The 23,714-nt window shown below is 38.9% G+C and overlaps 1 protein-coding gene across 1 annotated transcript in view; it reads right to left on the bottom strand.

Annotated features, from left to right (window-relative positions):
* The window catches only part of edil3a (EGF-like repeats and discoidin I-like domains 3a), a gene marked incomplete at its 3' end in the record, with an annotated part of 67,718 nt that overhangs the window by 35,782 nt on the left and 8,222 nt on the right, over nucleotides 1-23,714 (bottom strand). The window contains exon 2 of the mRNA XM_069699645.1: nucleotides 4,690-4,719. Within this exon, the coding sequence (XP_069555746.1) occupies nucleotides 4,690-4,719 (30 nt within the window). The remainder of the gene's footprint in view (nucleotides 1-4,689; nucleotides 4,720-23,714) is intronic.

The following is a 23,714-nucleotide window of genomic DNA, read 5'->3' as shown; positions in this document are numbered from 1 at the left end:
ATTTCAAGTTTAATTTCTTCATTTTACATTGCACAGACTTAGCAGTGACAAACCGGCCTGTCAACCACCTTCTTAACCTTTAATAAATCGACACAAAAAGACACAGACACACATTTTACCGGCCTCAAGAGTTTGAAATTTACATTTAAGCTCCCGGAGCTCTGAATGTGCACCCAGCCACGTCACAGAGAAAACTGACATGGCCTAATTGTGTCAAATCTATTTTAACCCAGCCTCTTTTTATATGATGGCTTCACTGGTTCATGGGTTCATGGTCAATGCACCCGTCCTGTATGTCGATCAGATGAAAGTTGGCACTGTACCACCAATATAACATTAAGGCTCTCAGCATGAGCCACGGTACGACCAAGCTTTTAGTGAGTCCTTGGCCTCCTATTCTCCTGTGCCCTTGCCACTGCCATTCCAGCCCATCAGCATTTGACAATGTCAGACAAGTTCACTTAGAGGACAAAGTAGTGTAGCAAGAATCGCGCAGAAACAAAATGATTTTGAATATTTAATAGAAAATATCTAAAAACTGAAGTCATATTAAAGATCAGCATCATTCAAGGAAGATCTAAAGAAATGCAGAAATGGTGGACAGGTAATCAGAGACTAAATGACAAGAAAATGTCAGAGCTGTACCCTGCATCTCATGGGTGTCCTCAAAGAAAGGAACATTTCTTATTCTAATGTCTGTGAATGATGGAAAATTGTATATGGTAAAAGATATCCCCAGAATCCTGATGTGATTTCTGAAAATCAGACATAGCCTGGCTCCCACTCGTTCAGTGTAGGACCACTTTCTATGTTGTGCTCAGACAGTGATTGCTATCTACTTAACCTGAAGGCTCAAATATGGTTCTAACAGTCCCAGTTGCAACCATTGTGTTTTGAATTCACATGTCATGACCACGGGGCTTGTGCATTTATATTATTTGTTGGGACACCTGCAGTGGTAGGGTGAGGCAAGGCAAGTTTATTTGTATAGCACATTTCAACAACAAGGCAATTCAAAGTGCTTCACATAAAACCATTAAAAGCATCAAAACATCAGGCAAAGGAAAAGCAAATTTAAAAACAATTAAGAACATTGATTGAAACATTAAAAACAGTCATTAAAACATTAAACAAGCTAGGAATAGAATAAAAGTTGCAGTGCAGTTTAAGAAATAAAATACAGTAGTAAAATGCAGAAATGCAGGAAATTGATCAACATCCTTGAGTCTGGTTCAGTTGAAGGCAACAGCAAACAGAAAAGTCTACAATCTTGATTTGAAGCAGCTGAGTCTCGGCAGACCTGCAGCTTTCTGGGAGTTTCTTCCAGATATGTGGAGCAGAAAAACTGAACGCTGCTTCTCCATGTTTAGTTCTGACTTTGGGAACAGAAAGGAGACCCGTCCCAGACGACCTGAGGGGTCTGGGTGGTTCATAAGGTTGCAGCAAATCAGAAATGTATTTTGGTCCTAAACCATTCACTCCTTTGGATTGGATCAGCCCAGAGGGACGTGCCCACTAAACTCTATACTAACGTGATCATTTGTTTAACTGTAAATCAACTGGCCTCAATCACTCTCGCGAACCCAAACCTTGACTCTCCCACATCATAACAACCAATCAGAGGCAGAGTGTCCCTCTGACTGATCCAATCTAGCACCTCATGGAGCCTCCTCAAAGAAATTCACCCTGCATACCATAGAGGTCACTGAAACAATAAAATGAGCTTTGCTTCATCAATACCAGGAACACTGTGGATGTGAAGAACTGATGTTTGGCCAAAAGTCCGGTAAAATGTAAGACTTTTTAGCTGGTGAAACACATTTCACACAGAAGAATAAAACCAGAAAATCAGAATTTTACCTCAAACGGACAATTAAGCATTGATATATTTGTTTTCTCTTCCAATTAATGCAAAGTTAGAATGTGACCAGATACTAGTGAAGTCAAGCAAGTATCGTATTACATAGTAATAAGTGATGTGTGGATAGAAAAAAACAATTATGATATGCAGTACCAGAAAGCAGAATGTAAATGTAAGTCAGTAGATGAAGGCAAAATCATTTTTGCACTTTTTCCTCTCCTTTTCTTTCCTTTTATCTTTGTCTGTAATTGTTGTGATCGGACAACTCAATACAATGAATGTCATGTTCTATTTAACATATGATAAGCGCATCTATGGTGCTGAGAGCCAATGAAGTGTTTTAAGCACGTGACAATGAAAGGCACAAGGATTAATTTTGCAGTCAGACTGTATTGGGGAAATGTGTTCATTTAACACATTGACATGCTAATGATATAGTTTCTCATGTTCACAAGGCAGTTTCTCGTGCTCACAGGAAACTTGGATGGCTTCATAAAAGATTAGATTTTGGAAATAATTCAAATTAAAAGGTGCTAATAGTGAGGCAAATCACTGAAGACAATCTTAAACTGCCAAACTGTGTCAAACTTAGCCCAACTATTCTTCATGATTTTTTTGCAGCAAAGCGGTAAAAGTAGGGTAAGGTAATATCAATTGCCTTTGTCCTTTGTATTTTTATTGCAATTCAGAATTTTTTATCGATTAAAATATGAATAGACTTCCCTAGATGTGCAGAAAGAATCCAACCTTTTAGATAAAATGTGGCCAATCAATTTCCTTATTTTATTATTCAATTTGGGCAGGGAGAGCATAAAATGAAATCCAGTATGCTGTTAAGTTTAGAACACTAAGCAGATTTTCCTTTCTCAGCCTCAAACTTTCAGTTTTAATAGTAACTTCAAAGGCCATGTAGATGGTTGGCCAATGTTATCAGACTGCATTACAATACAAATATGCATGGACACACACAGGACCCACATAAACCGAAGCCAAACATGCTGAAGAATAGCCCACTTTCATGCGAGTGCACACAAAGCATGTGAATATGTAGATTAAAGACACGAAGGTTGAGAAAGAGCAGCTGATATGTTAAACTCTTCAAACCTGTCATAAGTAATTTGGCCTTCTGCATCACCCTGTCACATTTTTTCTCTCGGTCCAGTTCCAGGTCAGTGGTCACAAGTCATACCTAATTCAGGTCATTTTCAAATCCGATAATTATTTCTTGTGCCGTTTGTCACGCTCTCTTTGATCTAAAGTGTGTACACAGAAAAAAAATCTTTGGGTAGATTCAGACGACAAGATTTGTGGCGTTTATTTATGCAAGGAATCAGCCTTGAGTATATTAATGCTAAAAAGAAGTGTATCTATAACATTAATTAAATTTAGACTGAAATTGTACACATTAACTGTAAATCATTATGAAGAATCATATCATTTTAGAAACAGAAAACAATTATGGGTGACATATTTAATATGTAGTTAGAATAGTCACTAAACCTTCTATCTGTAAGTTGCGTGTGTGTGTGTGTGTGTGTGTGTGTGTGTGTGTGTGTGTGTGTGTGTGTGTGTGTGTGTGTGTGTGTGTGTGTGTGTGTGTGTGTGTGTGTGTGTGTGTGTGGACATGTTTTAAAAACATGTTTGTGTTTCTCTTTGATTAGAGTCAAGAGATTCTACAAATCTCCACATTGCAACAACAAACTACTTTGATGCCCGAGGTATTATGTGTAATCTAAATAAATCATTCTTGTTTTAACCTACTTGATCTCAAATAAACCAGCAGGGATTGATATTAATGACAGAAACATAGACAAAGACAATTAGATGCTGAGGAGGCACTTAGAACTGGGAAGTTTGTATTCAGTTGCAGTGCTTCCCCAGGATGTGAAGTGACATTTTAATTACATTACTGATGATGATAAATCAGGTCCTTGTTTACTGTTGTCCTCTGTGGTCTTGCTTTTTGTAATAAAACTCTCGTTACATTAGTTCTTTCCATAATCAGACGCGGTACCTCTGAATACCAAGTATGCTCTCTTAGGAAGATTATTTCAAAAGTCTGTATGATAATTGATAGATAATTGTCTTTACTATAGATGCAAACAGTAAGACCAGCACATTACACATTCAATGCACTCCTTAGGGAGTGGATACACTATATAGTCAGATTTATGCTAATTACATGTATTTGCAGATGCAAATCATTTAACTTTAGAGTAAAGATATTGAAATTTCTTTAGCTTAATGCTGCTCTTTAGTTAATGGATTATACAAGAAGCACTCACACAAAAGAAATGATTTTCATAAGCCGCTCTAGAAATGGAGCTAAATACTCAGGTACTCCGAATATTTTACTTCATGTGAAAAAACAATCAAGCAAAAGCAATCACTGGACCAAATTGGACTGTGAGCTGCTGGAAACAATCTCAAAACTCTGCCAAAAAATACAATATATTTCCGAGTCACACTATTATAGGGAGTTTAAATACGGCAGCCCTGTGAACTGAACTACAAAATGATATAATGAAGGATGCTGCTGACCAGGCATGATCAGGGAGCTGATGCAAGAATTAGACTCAGTCGTAATGAAGGAAGGAAGGGGCTTGGCAAAGACTTAGAAACTACGAGCTCTCCCTCCATTTCTTCATCTCCCTCTTCACACACACACACACACACACACACACACACACACACACACACACACACACACACACGCACACACGCACACACACACACACACACACACACACACACACACACACACACACACACACACACACAAATATAAATGAAGGGAAATCATGTTACCAAGCATAATAATTTCCCACCTGCTGAAGTTGGTTCTTCACCATCTGCTGCTGTTGAGACACAAAGGAGGAAAAAGAGGGAGGGGAAGAAAGAAAAATTATATTAGCTTTATCACAACTATGTCACAATATTCAGTGCTGCAGCAGTATGTAACACTGCTGATTCAACTCTTTCATTAATCGTACAGTGCACTACCATATGTGCAGTAACATTTGACATGTAATTCATTGAAGCATAAAGTATGGGAAGCCAGACACACCTGCTACCTGTAGGGTACAACTTCCTGCCTGCAGAAATCCTCACACTGCTGCCATGAAACATAACCTGGCACTGTGTCAGAGTCCATCCCCCATTTATGCACTACGTCCTGGTCACTTGCCTTTGACTAATTTGTGTTCATCATTCTGGACCAGTGTAGGATCGGCCCCTGTGGCGTACATACTTGCTTTCCTGCATCCCTAGCTCCCAAGCCATAGTCCAGCTCGATGGCTGAGTTTTGGCCTGTCTGGCATCATTACCACAACCCTCCATCTCCATCATCACTCGTAAAATTGCTCCAGAAAATGTGCCTGAAAGCTGGATACAACTGCAGAGGCAGTAGATCAAGGGCATTAAATGGATGGAAGGAAAAATGAGATTGCCATTATTTTTGGGGATGATCAGAACATTTTTTTTCCATGCATGGGTTGATAGATTGATGGACGCACGGAGAGACGAACATGGACTGAATGTATTGGGATTTGCTGCTCTGCAGACCACATTAAATATGCATGTCTGTTATTTCTCGATCACTAATGATAGATGATAGTGCTTAGCAGTGCTTGCTTAATTAAAGTATGATTCGATGTCATGTACATGTTTTCATCTACAGCATTGAATACTAATCATGTATTAGCATATGGAGAGGGTTATGGCCATATAGATCATGAAGCAGACAGGAAGACCGTTATCGAATACCTGCATTTCACTTTGCTGCAAAAGCATCTAAATCCATCTCAGAACGAGTCTCATTTCCAATCATAACACAGAGAAACATAAACGGAGTAAATGTTTCTCTTTACAAACCAAACATCAGTGCTCCGTCAGCTTGTGTTCCCTGTGGTGTTTTTGGATATGAAAATCGAATCGCTCCACAAAATGCTCTCAGAGGGTTTTAAAGAAGTTTTATATTGCCTATCTAATTTAATGGAGTACCTTATTTCTGCTCAGGGGGTCTGTATTCAATGTATCTACTAAATTTGTTGCCAAAGATTTGGTAGATACACTAAATGTGAGCTGACTGTTTTGAGAAACTTTAGACATGGCTGGAACATGACATTAACCAAAACAGCAGCATCTGCAAACTAAAGGGAAAAACAATTCACTCAGACACAACTGTGATGAACACACAAAGAATTAAAGAGTGATCCGCAGCCTTTAACACACTTTAAATGTGAAGTCACACAGCGCCAAAGCCAAGCACTTTCTCAACCACTCATGTGTCTGGCAGCAGACACTCCCCTTTGTGTTTTCCCATGCACATGGGCCAATGTAATCCCCAAACCAAGCACATTCCACACTTCACTTACTGTGGTTTTATTTCTGCTATTTCCTCTACACTCTCACCATAAGGGTCAAGATGCACACTTGCAAGCCCTCAGACACATTGTATACACACAATTACTCACTAACAGAGAAGAAGAAAAAAAAAAAAAAAAAGAAACATATGCCTCTGACTCTCCACACCCACACATAAATACATATGCTGAGAAGATAGAGAAACATGAGCTGAAGCTTTTTTGTTTATTCAAGTGTTGAAGTGGTGAATCATAAAACACTGAGCATACAAAACACGAGGCCAGCAAAATGTGTCTTCAAGCGCGGGTGTTCCCTATAGATGAGTCAAAACGCCCAATGTGAGCTGCAACACGTCTTGTTTCCTGTGTAAATGAACATCAGTATTTAGCTACTATTGTCTGACAAGACAGAACTGTACTCCCTATTGAAATAAATAATAAATAAATTTGAAGATGAACAACGTGTTTGGCTCTAAAACAGCCAACTTGCAACAGCTGGGCCTGTCACCAGAGCTAGGTAAATGCCTGCTCTAGGTAGTTGCTGGCAAATCTTCTCTCCGTCTCACTTATAAGCATGTGATGTATTGTAGGCAAGTCAGAGGTGATGGCATGTCTTTGTGAGACCGCCCTCTTTAAAATAACAGCACTGGCTGTTTGACCAAACCGAACTGGATGGCATCTATAGGCCCTGAAAAATGTTTCTTTGCAGTTGTGCAATTATAACCATCACCAAATGTTACCCACATCCTACTGGCATGTACAACTTTTGGAACAGCCGTATGTGGTGTTTTGGAATATTTATTCTATCATTAAAGCTTTGTTGCAGTTTAGTTCTGTAGATGCAGCTACATAGCTATAGACACTTACAGTAACCATTACAATACTGGTGTGTTGCAAAGAAAATATTATACAGTCATTCAATTATTGCATAACATTGTGCTGGACAATTACTTGTGAGTATAAACCTGCAGTTAAAGCCAAGCTACAAATATTTTGCAGAAAATGTCTCTAATATTGCATCACACAGCACCAAATAACATACTGCCAGGACAGTAGGAAAGTATTACTATGCTGGGACCTGCACATTTAGTAATAAAAGCAAAAAACTAAAATAACTGTTTTATTCTGGAAACGTAGCTGACAAAATGTTCTTTGAGGAACAAACTGTTTTAGTTCATAAATTCCTGCAAATCTAACAGATCTTTTGAGTTTCCCCATAAAAGTTGTCTTCAAAGCCAAACCAGCATATTTCCCTCAGCAGCAAGGGCTATAAAGAGATCTATAAAGAAGTTTAAAATAGGAGTGATCTACCATGTGCATGTCACTGCTTCATCAAAAAAAATGCTGTGACATAAACACTCAGTTTAGTTTAATGTGCATTGTCACAAAGTGTGGAAAACCAAAACAATTATCTAACCAACGAGCCACACATGTCACAAGCTCAAAAGCATGTGTGCATGCTTGTATGGCAGTATTTTGCAATAGTTAAGACAAAGTACCAAGATTGTTAGACAATGTAATTGTTGCCGTTATAGTTCTGCTATTAAGATTGATACATAGATAGAGGGACAGGCCGACAGACAAGGACAATACCCGACATATTGCTCCATTTTGTACAATAAACACTTGATGCATTGATCGTTAGACTGCACTAATAAATTTGTAAAACATGGAAGGTTCTGGAGATGACTTATTTAAATGGCCCCACCTCCTTCCCAGGAGAAGGTCCTCTCTGTGGCACGATAAGCCACCATCCTGGGACATATTGGTTTAATCTGTCTGACAGCCAGGAGGCAGTAATAACCATCCATAATCTAAATAGGAACCAGCCAGCCTGTCCAGCACCGGGCTGATATGACCTCCAGGTGTTCAGTGGAGATTGAGGGGCGAGTGCACAGGACGAAAGTATAAAAACCATACGAGAAACATGCCTACACTGCACGCACACTCATATACGGATGAGAAGCCACATGCATATAGTAAAACTTGAAGACGTTCACATACAGTACATGTAACATGACAGGCAAATGTGTTCATGTAAACCGTCCTATTATTCAACATTATAGGTAGTTTTGATATGGTCACTTTGGTTAAAAATTATTTTAAACAAAAGGCTCAACAGCAAAATCAAATTATTTCATTGCTAAATGGTGACTGGCACGATATAGATCAAAGGTGCATTTAAAAACAGATACATTGACTAACAGCTTGTAACTAAAAAATGTTTTGCCCCAACCTTTGGCCTCATTTAGAAAAGCAATTGCCTCCATTTCAATTCGCAACAAATTCTGTCTAGAATTTCAATAAAATAAGAAAGAAAAAAAAAGTCCTACCGTTGGTGACATGACATGTCACAGTGCCATTTATCACAGCGCTTTTACACCAAGTGAAAGCATCTCCGATGATTTGGACATTTGCAGAGCAGAAGGTAGATGTGATATATTTGAGTTAGGTGATGATAGGAAAATGGTTGAAAATAGTGAATGAAAGTGTAAAATGCATTTGGATCACCTCAGATAAACCATATGAATCACAGTTTTACAAATTGACAGAAACGCAGAAATGGAATCGGAGAAGGTGAAAGGCATTGGGCAAAAAGATGGAGAAAACCTTCACTGCAAATCATCCTAACCTGATTTCATCAAGTAAACATTGTATTTGGCACCTCTGGTAGAATAAATGATCCGTTGGTGCATCAACAGCACAAATAAAAGGAACAATCTGTTGTCTTACATGAGAGACATTCTTTGTCAGATTTCCACACCAAATGTTTCATTTGATGTGGTTGGGTTTACTTTTTTCTCTTTAATGTAGCCATCTTAAATTTCAACAAAGCAAATGAGACTGTTAAAAAGCTTAGATTCTTGACTGAGTTTCTAAGCACATGTGGGTGATTTTGTTGACAATGGCAAAAACTCAGCGCTCAACTTCAATTATTGTGATGATAAAGAAGTGAGTACAACAGTTTTATAGTGTACTTATTAATGGCCTAAAATATGACTAGCAGGCTGTGAGATGAGATAGACAGTGGGAACACTGAGAAGGTTTTATAAAATGTCTATCAATTTTCATCAGAAAAGTATCTATAATTTCAAGATATAATAGTCCATTAAGTTTAATGTGAAGAGGTCAATACATTCAGATTGTTTTGAGTGGCATTGGGTTGCATGAAATATTTAATGTGCTTTTTCAGTATTGTTTCCTCAGCATTAGCATTAACCCTGTAACCCCAGAAGGCTTCCATAACTCAGACAACATTATTGTTTTGATGTACCTACATTTGTCTGGGTGAGAGGTCAACACAATGATTGCACTATCTGTAATTATGATAGCAGTGCATTACACAGTCTACGGAGCCATGGTGTCGTGTTTGATGGCAATGGTCTGATGAATGCTTTGTATCCTGGAGAGGTTGTGGACTAATTTTATTTTAATGGTATTTATTTTTACAAGAAGAGCCTATTTGACATCCAGTAGGTGTTATATTGTACGAGTGGCTGCCCCTCAGATTGACATGATAAACTTGTGTTGTTGTTTTAGGAAAGAATGAGCGAATGGACAAGATCGGTCCAAGGTAGCAGGTAGCGCTGTAACCATGGTGACCAGCAATCGTATGTTGGCTTCAGTGAACTTTATATTGCCAAACATTATTGTTTAGTTGGAATTTAACTGAAAACCCAGCAATATTAGATAGACATGAGTAAAATGATCTGACATCAGGGCTCTATAAGTCTCATCTCTCTTACCTTCATGGCCAGTCGGACCATGACAAAGTCACAAACAATCTGGGTAATGGATCGTATTCCCATTTAACAGTGTAGCATCAAGAATGACAGTCGGCTGTCACTGCTAATGCCGGCAGCCCAGACACTGCTCGCTGGGGCTGACAAATCCTGTTTGTGTCTGTCAAGCGTCTCTAGTTATGAATCTCAAGCAGTGAAACTTTTGTTGGGAGTTTTTATGTTCACTTTCCAGCATTTGGCAGTGAGCAGGAGCCATGAGCTGTATTAATCAGAATACTACAGTATGAGTAAGAGTCCATAAAATCATCACACAAACCAGTTTAATTTGACACAAACCTGCATTTAATTAGTGCACGAGTCAAGTCGACGTTTAAAATGTTCCATGTGTTTTCAGCCATAAATGAGCCGTATCAATTGTCACAATCAACTTGCCAGGCAGCTGCAGCTTAAGAATGACACAAATTGTTACAGACAAGTTGAAATGGCAATTCTAGGTGAGTTATTATTTATATAAGTGGCATTATTCAGCCTCGTGAGCATTTACACTCGCCAAGTTAGAATGCCACTTATATTACAAGGTTAGAATATTTAGAAAAGTGCTCTGGACTGGTGAAGTTGCAAAAACTCTCTAGACTTTTTACTTCAATTTGTTTTATAGACAATTATAGAAGTCAGTTCGGCTTGCAATAAACCCTCTTGTAATTTAAATCTAAATTTACAGTATATATTACTGTATTTTTGTCTGACAAAGAATAAAAGAAAACAATGTCTGGAGGGGTTTGTTGCAAATGAGGCACTGTGGCACATACGGCCGTCTGTGCACTGCTACATTAGCACTACAGATATCACCTTTCCTTGTACCCCCTTCCCACGCACACACACGCACGCACGCACACACACACACACACACACACACACACACACACACACACACACACACACACACACACACACTCTCTCTCTCAATCTCCTACCACCAGCAGATGCTCATTGCACATAGGATCACCCTTAAAAGTGTTTGTTTCATCGCAGCAGTGCTTATTAGCATTAAATCATTTTGCAAAAGAGTGGGTGGCTAACTGTGAAATGACTCAGACACAATACCAACAATAATTAGGGAAGGCATTGTTGAGGCACTTCCTTATCATTAGTTTGTCTTCCTGCTAATGACAGCAGTAGCATACCCCTTTATATCAAGTGGAGTGGTAAACACTGCCTCTCTGTAAGTAAATAACCCATCCATCCTCATTTTACTTTTTTTGTCAGTGGAGCTGGAGTGCAGGGTAAAGTCCTCCATTAACGAGTGGCTCCTTGACATGTGATTTATGAAGGGGAAAAATACATATACCTCCCGCCAGATTGACATGAGACATGTTTCCTTACAACTTATCTGGCTTCTGGAGCTGCTTTACACTCCATTTCAACCTATTTTAAGTAAGACATCAAAGTAGGAATATTCTGAAAAACAGACCAGCAAGTATGAAAAAGAACACATCTTTTTGCAATGTTTCTAACAAATACTATAACTGCAGTATGGTTTACAATGTATACAATGTTTGCTTCGCAGGTGTATTTCCTAATGTAGTGATGAAAGCACTGCCAAAACAGTTTATTATAGGAAAACATGCAGTGCTTTATGAAGCAGAGAAGGATGCTATGGTCTTCAACATCTTAACATTAGTTTATACAATTTTAAAACTGTCTGTAGTCGAGTCAGTTAAATAAAGTGAACCCTGTACTGAAGGAAATGTTAAATATTACCAGTGTGCTGTAAACTGCAATTTCAACTTTATTCTTCTGTAGGCATGTGGTAAATAAAAGATATATACAAGAAATTATATGCTGAAATGTGTGACAGAAATAACATTTATTTCTCTTATCAACATATTTTATTTGATTACACAGAAGGTAAACAAATTTCATATAACCTAATCTGAGGAGACTTATCCTTTGCAATAATTAAAAATAAATGCCCACATATTTACAATATGCTATACATATCGTGTTCTCGCATTAATTTAGCAGACTGTTCTGGGCAAAACAATGATCAAGGAGTCTTTTTTTTTTAAAATTTGTACAAGTCTGCCAGACTGAATTGAGAGGAAAAACAAGAAACATAAAAATCCATAATAGCACAGACTGAAGTATATACTGTGTGTGATTGCATGTGGAGGGGATGTTCAGTCAAATAGAGCATCAAATTGCTATTCCAAGTATAACATAAAGAAAAGCCCATTGGATCCGTCTGTCTATAGGGAAGTGTTTTTGTAATGTGGTCAATACAGAACGCAGACATATCCAAGGTCGGATTCATACTGTGTTTTTTCGACATGGAATCAATATGTTTTTAAAGTCTCCTCTTAAGTGTCAGTGTGAAAAACCAAATACTGTATGTTCTCAACTTTGCTGTGGTCACTATTGATTGTCCATACTATACAAGAGGCTACCCTCAAGAATACAGAAGTACACGAAATTGACAATTTACTGACAATTGTCAATGAAACGCAAACTCTGATGCTGCTAATTGAAGTTGTTTACAAATTCTAAAATTGTATTCCACATGTAAGAGATAGAAAATTGAAACATGCTCCGTCCACTGAGAAAAAAAACAAAAACATTAATCTTGAGAGTAATTACTGCTACTCCTCAAAAAAAGAATTCCTATGTGAAAAAGGGTTGTGGTTGTGTTTAATGATTTGCTTTGGCAAAGAGGCTGGTGGAAGTGCAGCTGGTATTCTTTTTGAGATGTTGTTTGTCAGGCATGTTGACCCATCTCCTAGAAACGACTTTTATACATAACTAATTTCCAACAGCAAATATGTTTTGAAAGCAACATTATTGTGACTGTATTAGGTTTTTTTTTAGTAGCATAGTAAGGAAACGTTGTTAATGAATGTATGTAGTTTGCATGTCGCAAATATGTCGATACTGAATGGATCACTAAAAAGCATCACAGACAACTCTCCAAAATATTGTGTTGCAGTACAATCTCCATGTAACTAGAGCATAATTACATTTCTTTTATGGTTATGTTTAGGCTCTGGAATGACTTGGTTAGGACACGATTTTGGTTTGGTTTAATACAGAAAACATCTACAGAGACAGAACACACAATGCTTTTAATTACATTTAACCAAAAACACTTTTCTTTCCTGATGTTAACCGGAAGTGAATTTGTTTCCTAACCTTAACAACAGAAAGCACTTTGTTTGTGCACTCCAGAGTGCTTTGCTCAAACGCTCTCTGCCACCTAAATGTGACACGGAAAATGTACACATTGTAATATACAACTATGAAAATATGTTATTTTATTTTCGCTTTGTTTCCTAACATGTAACGAATATCCCAAATCTCTATGTTTTACACATTGCAATATAAATGTCTCAAACTTGGCACTTTACGCAGATGAATCATTGTCCACAGATCATCTGATCATCCCATGAGAGTTTGGGGTAAACCAAAAGAATTGCTGCAACTTATTGCACTGAGTGTATTTACATGTATTTTGAAAAAAAAAAAAAAAAAAAACATTATATATATATATATATATATGTGTGTGTTAAACATTATTGATGCTATTATTGTAAAAAAAAAGTTTTACAAATGCCACATGACTAGCAACATGAACATGTACTAAGATCAAAACCCAGCTTCACTTAATGTAGCACCAAATATGCATCACAGCAAAACAGTGGATACATGCAGAGAGAGTTGGGCGGTTTCAAAAAGAATGTACATTCCATTTGATCTGTTTATTCAAATGAAAAATGATACCACAACAGTGCTGAGAAGAAGGGAACTATAAGAGTGAGATAAAACAACAAAAAAGATAATTACAGAATGAAGAAGCAGAACAAACCAAGAAGCAAAAACCTCCATATAATACACAGACCGCCTCCATCTTAAGCAAATGGGTCACACCAAAATGAAAATGCTGCTTTCACCCTCATCTATGAAAGTCAAATTCTGCCCAAGTGTGTACAACCAATAAACAAAAGCAAATAAGCTCCCTGAGTCCTGGAGCACTCAGACCTCATTATGCAGCACAAGCTGTTTTCAGAAGTTTTACGCTATTTTCCATCCTTTTGTATCAGAAACCATTGTTTACTTTTCTTTTTTTTTTTTTTTTTTTTTTTTTTTATCTGAGATGGAGCTCCAAAGGTTAACTACTATTGTCTTTTCAAAATGAGCTCTATACAGGCTTGACAAACATATCATTTTCGGTTTAGTTGTACAACAGGATTTTTGTATCACCTGTAAACACATGATATACCAAACTGTTAGTCAGACATGCTCTAGCTTTATCATTTGTGGCATGGAAAGCTGCTGTCGCAGGCTTTGGATGCACTTAACGCAAACACCTACCAGATCTGCCATCTGTTTTAAAGGATTTAGTTCTCACTATGCTCCATGACACTGTCAGTATGATGCACAATGCTAGGGATAAAATGCATCACCAAAACCATGTTTTCTCTCTTTCTTTAATCAAATAGTGCTGATGTGCATCACACAGTTTCCAGTATTTCTTAAGTTCCCTTAAATTGTTTGGCAGGAAAAAAAAAAACATTGGATGTTAACTTGTGGAAAGGAAAGACGTCACTCTTCTTATATGTAGTGCTGATTTACATTCAATAAAGGGGCCTCTGAACGTAGAAGAAATGTTCATGCAGAGATTTGGCTCATATACAATCTGCAGAACATAGAAAAACCATGGGGAACCACATCACTGTAAGTCAGTATAATATGACATGAATACTAGTCGTACAGCTGATAGTGTTAATGGAAAGACAGAGTAAAGCTCCCACTTCAGAGAGAACTAACTTTGAAATATGTTCACCGTTTGCAACCCCTTGAAATTAAACCACACTATATGCACACATATTTATGATTCAACTGAAGCTTAAGCTAGTATTTATTTTTTATCATTATTAGTTATTAGTATTTTTTAGTGTTTTTTGGCTGGACTGAAGATACCATGTGTACTAGGTTTTGACCTGTTCTTGTTAAAGCTGGGGGAGAATAGCTCAAACCAAAGAAGGTACCAGTCCACACAAAGTGATCTCTCCTTTTATTGTGTATCATGTTGTTCACCAAATGACAAAGAATCCAAACTTGAAAGAGTAAACGGGATCTTTGTTTCCTTGCCAAGTGTGCATCTGAAGTGTAATTTGTTCACATCAAAGAAGAAAAGAGAAAACCCTGACTCATTTCAGAGTATTCCACGTTGTTAGTGTAGAAAGGAAGGAGGGGAGAAACTCTCACTCCTCCTAATTGGATGTAATAGCTAGAGGGAATAAACTTGCTTTGGCCTCGGGGAGGGGAAAGCGAGAGGAGAGAGAAGATGTTTAGAGAGGGCTGAAAATGCTACATATCCATGGAAGACTAGAAAGGCAGAAAGTGTGGTCCTCGTAAGCCAAACACACAGCCTACTGTTCAGATACAGCTCCATAAAGACAAAGGCACAACAAGGGGAAAAAAAGGAACACATAGGGAACATGGACTGGAATTAAAAGGCACCACAGAGATGAGAGACGAGAGAGAGACAGAGAGAGAGAGAGAGAGAGAGAGAGAGAGAGAGAGAGAGAGAGATATCTGAAAAGCAGCACATCAAACAGATTAAATGGGTATTGATAACAGAGCGTATGCTAGCCACTGTGAAAGTCTGTGAAAGCTTTTGGGAGGTCCTCATCCAGAGGGAAAAGATCTAGGTCTTCATTGCAGGGACATTTGAAGATAAGAGCAACCTTAGGTGCTCCTGTAAAGTCAGTCAACTGCTGAGGGCAGTCCTTTAAACTTCCCTCCTCATTGAACTAAACAGATTTTCTACAGGTGGTAAAAGGGAGGCAGAATGGGCCAGGATTAGTATTTAAAAAAAGATCCATCTCGTGATTTCCTCATTTCAAACAGGTCAATCTAAAGGCAGAGACATTTCAGAGTTAGGTCAGTTTATTGAAATGGGATTCTCATTTTCAGTCATCTTGCCCATGGCTGCAAAATCAGTCTGTGCTTAAGTGTCATGGACCAAAAATGTAAACCATTGACCAATTGTAAACTGTCTTGACTGCGCTGACCTTTTAGTAACTGGTTATCAGAGTCCAAAATGTAAAAAATGATGGTATTGGCTGTGTAAGAGGGATGTCAGGCAAAAAAATCAGAGAACTTTTCGCAGTACGAACCATGTAGGCACTTGACCTACTAGACAAAAGCAACCATCAGAGACTGAATGTCAAACTACTTCTTCAACTTCCTGTTAGCAACTCCAAGTAGACACTATAATATAAAGGTTCAAGAATCAACTATTTTGCTGGTATGCACAAATAAATGTTGCCACTTTCTGGTATTACCAGGCACTAACACAGACTGACTTGAACCGTAAGGAATACATACTTCTTTTCTTTAAGTTATTCATCTCTCCTTAAGCATGAAACAAATGTTTGTTTCAACTCCCATCACCATGTTAACCACCACACAATATTATTTAAGTGCCAGGTAAGTCTCACCAAACCTTACAGCATTCATGACCCAAAATCAGCACCCATAATTGGTATGGTGTGGTTGAGCTCTGGTCACTGTGAGGTTTGAGGCTTCACCGAATGTAATCAACTTGAAGGGCTGCACACACAAAGCTCTCTCTTTGGAGTCCTTTTCATAAAAACAACTTCTGTTGCCACAAAAGCCTCAAACCATGGGGCTCAAAGGACTGCCGACCTTTCTTCCCAGCCGGAGGTATCTTACCCTCTTCGGTCCGGGTAAGCTCAAACCATTTTCTCTGAGAAATGCTTTTAATCGTTTGTGGCCACCTCCACTGCTTCTCTGACTTCATAGAGAGAGTAAACCAAATTTAGTTTTCAGACAGTCTGTACCGAGATATTCCCATAGGAGCCTCAAATTCCAGATAAGACCATCACAGCTACAGTGCATGGTGTGGTTAAGACCTAAACTGTTCTCACTGAAAGACAGAGCAGAGTGACTTTAAGGGAGGGATTGAAAAAAATGCCCAGCTAGCTGTTTTCTTTTCTTTAGTGAAAAGGTCTCTATCCTTGTTAGGAATAAGCTGGTCCCTCATTCTGCCCTCTTCTGCTCTCATTACTGTGCATCCTACCTCAGCCAACTCTAAGCCCTGCAGAGGTGCAAAGAGGGCTTTCGTCTGAGGATAAGATCGATACCTCTCCTCATCATGGGCCAGGGGCAACGATAATGCACTCAGACCGAGGCATAGAGGGTTCACAGGATTTTCCAGCAACTTGGGACTGTAGCTTTCCTGGGGTGAAAGCATATCCCATTTACAGTATAAACCATGAAGTCAGTACAGGATAAAAAGTGTGCAGTAGCTCCAGAACTACATTAACATTTTTACATGAGGGTTTTAAGATATTAAAATATGCATTAACTGTTATTTTAATGGTGCAGTGGTTAGCACTGTTGCCTCACAGCGAGAGGGTTCTGGGGCCTTTCTGTGTGGAGTTGCATGTTTTCACTGTATCTGCGTGGGTTCTCTCCGGGTACTCCGGCTTCCTCCCACTGTCCAAAGACATGCATGTCAGGTTAACTGGTGAGTCTACAAAAAATTGCCCTTAGATGTGAATGAGAGCGTGAATGGTCTTTGTTTCTATCTGTCTATTTATGGTGACGAATTGACGACCTGTCCAGAGTGTACCCCGCCTTTGCCCAAAAGTGTGCTGGGATAGGCTCCAGCCCCCTCGTGACCCAGTTCAGGATGCAGTGGTTATAGATAATGGATGGATGGATGTTATTTTAACTCCTAAAAGGTGATTAACACCATGCTGCCTTTGTAAATCACTATAAAAATCAGATGCAGTAGCACCACCTAATGTTAGAGAAGTTAATAATTCATGACTTCCTGCATCCGGCGTTAGTCATGAATGTCTAATTCATCTGGGAGTTCAACATTGGACTTGGCAACTTTCACGACATCCAAGGAGCAAAGCTCAGGTGGTCCATCCTGAAGATCCAACACAATAAACTGTACCTGAGCAATTCTTCCAAACAACAATAAGAGACTGATGTGCTGCAGTAAGTGTGTTGTCTCATTTCTGGTTACCCGTGTTTCTGGTGGCAGCTTCTCTAACTAACTCTGTTCATTTTCTACATTCTTCATTACAGCGTGCATGTAGGTGAAACTAGGTGCCGGGGCTGCAGTTTAGGGGGCGCTAGCGAGCCGTTTGGCCACGTCCATGCGCCACACACATTAGATGTATCGTCTCACCACGCCAGATGTATGTGCCACGTTTCGTGAGGTTTCAAGCATCCTTTGACCTTTAACATCAACTTCCTGTGTCATAGCGAAACATTAAACTTTGCCGCATCGTCCAACGAATTTCGTACATTTAGGTAAATGTAGCTGCCGGGGCATCTGTTTAGGGGGCGCTAGCGAGCCATTTTGACACGCCACTCGTGAAAACCACTACAATACGAGTGTGCCACGTTTTTGAGCATGTTAAAGCCGCCAAATAGGCAATTTATTTTTCAGAACCGGGATTAATAATAACGCCTTGAATAACAATAGTGCTTTCGTACCATAATAGACATACCAAATTATAATTAAAAGCACAGAAAAAAAAATAAAAAGCCAAACAGTATTCCTTCTCTATTTAAATCAAAGACTGGCAGAGAAAAAAATTTACATCAAAGCTCTTTGATGGATTGAGCCAATTAATATAATTCATAAGGATCTTATTTCAGGTTCTTGCTAATTAAGAGACGGCGTAGCTAATTTGGTTCAGTAAATATTTTACTGGATTCGCAATCCTGTTTCAATACTGCCATTACATATCATTTTGGCAATGCAGTGACATTACATTTGAAATGGTTTCCTTTATCAGATTAAGATTTTCAACAGTATTGTCTACATGCAAGTCTTGAACAGAATATAGGACTGTAATGCCATGACGTACATGTTCATGGCCGTGCAAGACTGCAGTTAACAAAATGTAGTTTTACATGGTTTTTAGTGTAAATAATGGTCGCATAGTGAAATTCCCTCCCCGTCCTGTTTATAATAGTGCTTGTGTTTTCTTCTGCTGACAAACACGACCGGGTGTTTCGCCATCCATTCAAACTTATTGAGAAACTGCACATGCCCTGTTAAAAACCAAGCAAGCTGAGTTTCTGTAAAAAAAAAAAAACACATAAATGAGGTCAGAAGGGAGTGATTTTAACCAAAGTCCTTCAGTATCTCCTGTTGAGTGGGAGCTCTGACTGACACCTACTTCCTCTTAACATCCACTGGACAGCTGATGTAATAGCAAGTTCGCAACATGCCTCCCTGTCTTCTCTCTGCCCCCGCCCCCTCGTCTCTCTGCACACTCATTACAGATGCCCTAGTTTGCTCATGAGCCAGGAGAGCCTTGCTATCCTCATTACAAACTTGGACACCTCCCATCTTTTGTACCTTTTTTTTTTTCCACACAAGATCGCCCACATTCATGCTTGTATCCCAGAAGCAGCATAAAAAGATTCATCAAACATGTATAAAGAAGTGGAGCTCACATTTCATCTGAATCTTCACAGTAACCACCGAAGAGGAAGGTGTCTGTGATGGAAAGTGCCAGCGCAGACTTACAGGCGAGGAAAGGAAAATAGGCGAAGGGGAAAATGCATTTTAGTTGAAAAGTGTGTCACTAATTCACAGGATTAATGCATATTCAACAGCACATGGAGGCATTCCTTTGACCCTGTTCGTTAACTGTTTACCTCATTAGCTCTCTTGTTGTCATGATGTTTTCCATGTGGCATTTTGGATGAAATGGAAATCATGCCACACAAATACACTCTGTAACTTAGCAACGCTTTGATTCAAAATTTACAAAGATTGCACTAGTATGGCAAATCCAAATGTTTAGTCTTTTTGCCATGTTCTAGCGAGTGTTCGTAAGATACAGGAAGACAGATAGCTTCAAATAACCAATCACAAATTTGATTAAGCCAGCAAAGGTGTTTAATTTCATATTTTCACATTTTTGTTTCTTGAGCATTACATTAAGGGAAAGATTTATGGAAAAGTTGCTTTGCTGCCAAAAGTAACAAACTCTGTTAGCTTAGCAGAACGACGAGAAACAGGGAGAGCTTGGCTTTGTCTAATTAACAAAATTTCACATAACAGTAGGGGTGGGCAGTGTTAAAAAAAAATGTCTCCATTTTCTAACTTCAATACCAGTACTTTAGTTTGAAAAGAGTGAAATAAGGTCTTCTAATGTAAGATTTAAGCGACATTAAATTGAAACAGTGATTTATCTACGTAGTCAGGCCTCCCAATTAGAATCCACGTGTGTGCTACGTTCCACGTATGCTCACTGACCCTGATGAGACTCGTCTCCTGTGTAAACGCTGCAAAAGTTATACATTTTCTAACAAAAACATGTTGGCGCCGATGTAGCCCAGGTTTGAAAATTTGGTACCAAGGCATTTGTCGACGTCAGTAAATACAATCAAACAAATTCTGTCAGTGCTAAAAAAAAAAAGGATATAAGTTTAGTACCCGACCCTACCTACCAGCACCTCTGAAGCTGACTAATTATCATATTTTATGGTCTTTGTTTGGTCCATACAATGTAAATATGACAATTACCATTTAATGGGAAAATATCAGTTGGTTTTCTGGTGCACTCACAGTGACAAGAAACTTTCATGAAAGAGTCCTGCACACAAAGCATTTAAAACAGCTTACTGTATGCAATCTTGGATCTATGCACAGATTAATCAAATGAGACATGGGATAAGTTTACAGTCCGTTGGCTCTAGCTGCATAAGAAACGGGTACAAATCTCTCCACTTTATACTTGTCAACGAAGTAAATAAGCGTTTTTCCCAAAAATGTAAAATGATTCCATTAAGACATCCTTTAAATGTCATCTCACACATGACACATATGACTTCGTCGCGGCTTTATCACAATTAGCATAACAGTTAATTTAGGGGCATATTGGGTTTAATGAAGTTAATATGATCACCTATGCAGCTAACATTCAATGCACCATTTTCCACTGTCTCTAGCAGGTCTTTAACATGGTGCAATTGCTTACTTGGTTAAGGTCATACTCGTAATTTAAACCATGAAAAATGTTACAATGGCACTGTGTGATGTTGCTCTGCAACACTAAAAGCATGTTAGAGGAACATGAAGAAGTAGTAAAAAATATATCTTCTGATCCCAGTTCCCTTTCGTACTTCACACCCACTGGCCTAAGCTGTGCATTGTGTGTACTGAAAAGGGCTGGCCTTGACAAATTATTTTTTTTCATCCTGCTTACCACTTGGTCAGTGAATTTCATGTAGCAGGCACTACTTACTCAAAGAGCCTGAGTGTTGAGCAAGAAAGGGCTCAGTGTATAGTAGCTTCATGAGTGATCACATAGAGTCAAGGGTGATTACTGGACCTCAAAATATCACACTATGGCTACTTTGCCTTGATTATTTTGTGTCTCTTTGAATAAGCACTGAACTCATTTCACACATTACTCGGAAATGAGTAAATGATAACTGAACAGCATCAGACACAAACAGACAAGCATGCATCGGTGAAATAAACAGATGCTTCACAAGCAAACGCACCATTCCAATGCAGACTGCAGGCAAAACCTGTCCAATGGCTTTATTCATAACATCAAACTAAATCTCTGCCCAGCTGCTGCAGCCACCTGAGTACCATGTTTTGATGTGTTATAATTATAACTTCTAGAGTTTTTGAGTGCGTGAGAGAAAGAGATGGAGACAGCAAGAGAGAGAGGGTGAGATATCTCAAAGAAATCCTCTTCAATGCAGCAAACCTGGTTTAAAATGTACTGCGATTTCAACTTTTGAACTTTTTCAGCTGCTAATTTAACTTATCAGACTCTTCACAGCTTTAATGCTAGACACAGTGCAATATTTTCAAGCACAGTGTTTACAATGTACTGCCTGCATCTGCAATAGAGCACACCTACGGAGGACAACTGAGGCAGGTTAGAAAGATCACACTGGTAAATATTTCATAAACCTCAAGCAGTGGAGAATAATACAGAAAGCAAACTGCTGGAAAGCCTGGTTTTAAAGCAAAATAGAAGAAACAAGACAGTGTTCAGCATTGGTGAATGATGTCAGTGGAATTATGTTGGCTGTATAACATGGGAAGAAAACTAAATGTGTTGGGAAACTTGAAGTTTTCAAATAAAAGGTCGATACGATTCTCAAAACTGTAGCGCTCTTAGGTAAAGCTTAGATTGTATTTTCCCAGTGTCATTCTTTCTGCTTTCCTCTTGTTTCACCAGAAGTCTTAAAATAGGCATAGCTGCGTTATAAAACCAGAGGTGCTCCTCTAGACTACGCAGTAACTGATACATCCTGCACACTACAGATATTCTAAGAGCACCCTTCATTATAATATAAGAATTGAGAATGTGTGTGTATCTTTAAGTATGTTGGCCCTGTGACAGACAATACAGCCAAGGTGTAATGCACATGCTGGGATTGGCTCCAGTCTCTCATGACAGGTGGAGAGGGACCTGGTGGATAGATGGATGACTCACTTCAGGCAAATTATAAGAAGATGGCAAGAAGACATTACTTTGTAAACCCAAACAAAGACTATTGTACATGTAGCCCACCTTCTCAATTCCAATTGTAGTGCAGGGTCTTCATATCACACCCCTGTTGCGTGGGAGGTGAATTGGACGGGTTTATGAAAATATAGATTTTAGGAATGGTTCTACAATAGCCCAATTTAAGCGTATGACTCTGACTAAGGTGCAGAGAGGCCGGGTTAGCTTAAAATACAGTTATACTTTCACTGTGAGTTCAAAGTCCCAAGCCGTTAGCTTCTTAGCAGCCAAGTCCACACGGGGCAATGACTTCAGCGGCACTTAAGAGTTTTACAGACATGCACGGCTTCCAACACGGCTCACGTTCTGGTTTTATTGGGATCATACACGGCTATAAAATACTCCGGTTCTAACTCGAACAACTAACTACAATAAAACACATTTTCTGAACGTACAACTTGCTACATCTTCACCCGCTTTCCCTCGTCTTCCGCTTCGCTTTCTCTGCTTCGCGCTCTCCTGTCGTTACTCCCGCCCCTCTAAGAACCCGGTAGGTTACCAAAAAGTTCTCTCTGCTTGTCCTGATCGGCTGGCAACACGGCGACACCTGACCAACCAATACGGTAAGGACATGAGAGGTTCACGGGCAACTCAAAACTGTAGGACACTTAAGTACCTGTGAAACACACACACACACACACACATATATCATATATGTATATATATGTGTGTGTGTGTTTCTTTAGTGCCTCTATAGGACCAACATGTCCTAATATTTAATCGACAGAATAACTCTTGACCGTTAGGCAGTACCAGTGACAGGTGTCACAGACCTTCATCATCATGGTGACTAAAACAAGCACGTAGTTGATGTTGTGAAACAGCTGCAGTTTTGTCACATTCAGGCAGCAAAACTATGTGGTTCGATTTTTGAAAAAAAAAAAACATAAAGAAGTATGTTTGTGGTGCGAGTTAGTGAGTGAATTACATTTGGTGGAAAAAACATGATCTAATCATATCTGTACCTAACAATTACCACAATGGTGCAACTCGTTGCAACCCTTATCCTTTTGTAAGTGACAATGGACCGCGATTACACAGAGGAGACGATTATACTTTTCCACTTTTCTAATGGGCCTTACTTTGAAGTTTGAAGGTGAGCGGTTTCTGTTCATCGAATGTTGAATTAAAGAGGATTTTCATCGTGGCT

The sequence above is a fragment of the Brachyistius frenatus genome, unplaced genomic scaffold (genome assembly GCF_029030835.1).
Source record: "Brachyistius frenatus isolate BFR_SWC_R1_liver_20210118 unplaced genomic scaffold, ASM2903083v1 Contig_31, whole genome shotgun sequence".
Taxonomy (NCBI): domain Eukaryota; kingdom Metazoa; phylum Chordata; class Actinopteri; family Embiotocidae; genus Brachyistius; species Brachyistius frenatus.
Note: the sequence above shows the minus strand (reverse complement) of the source record. Positions and strands in the feature narration are given on the sequence as shown.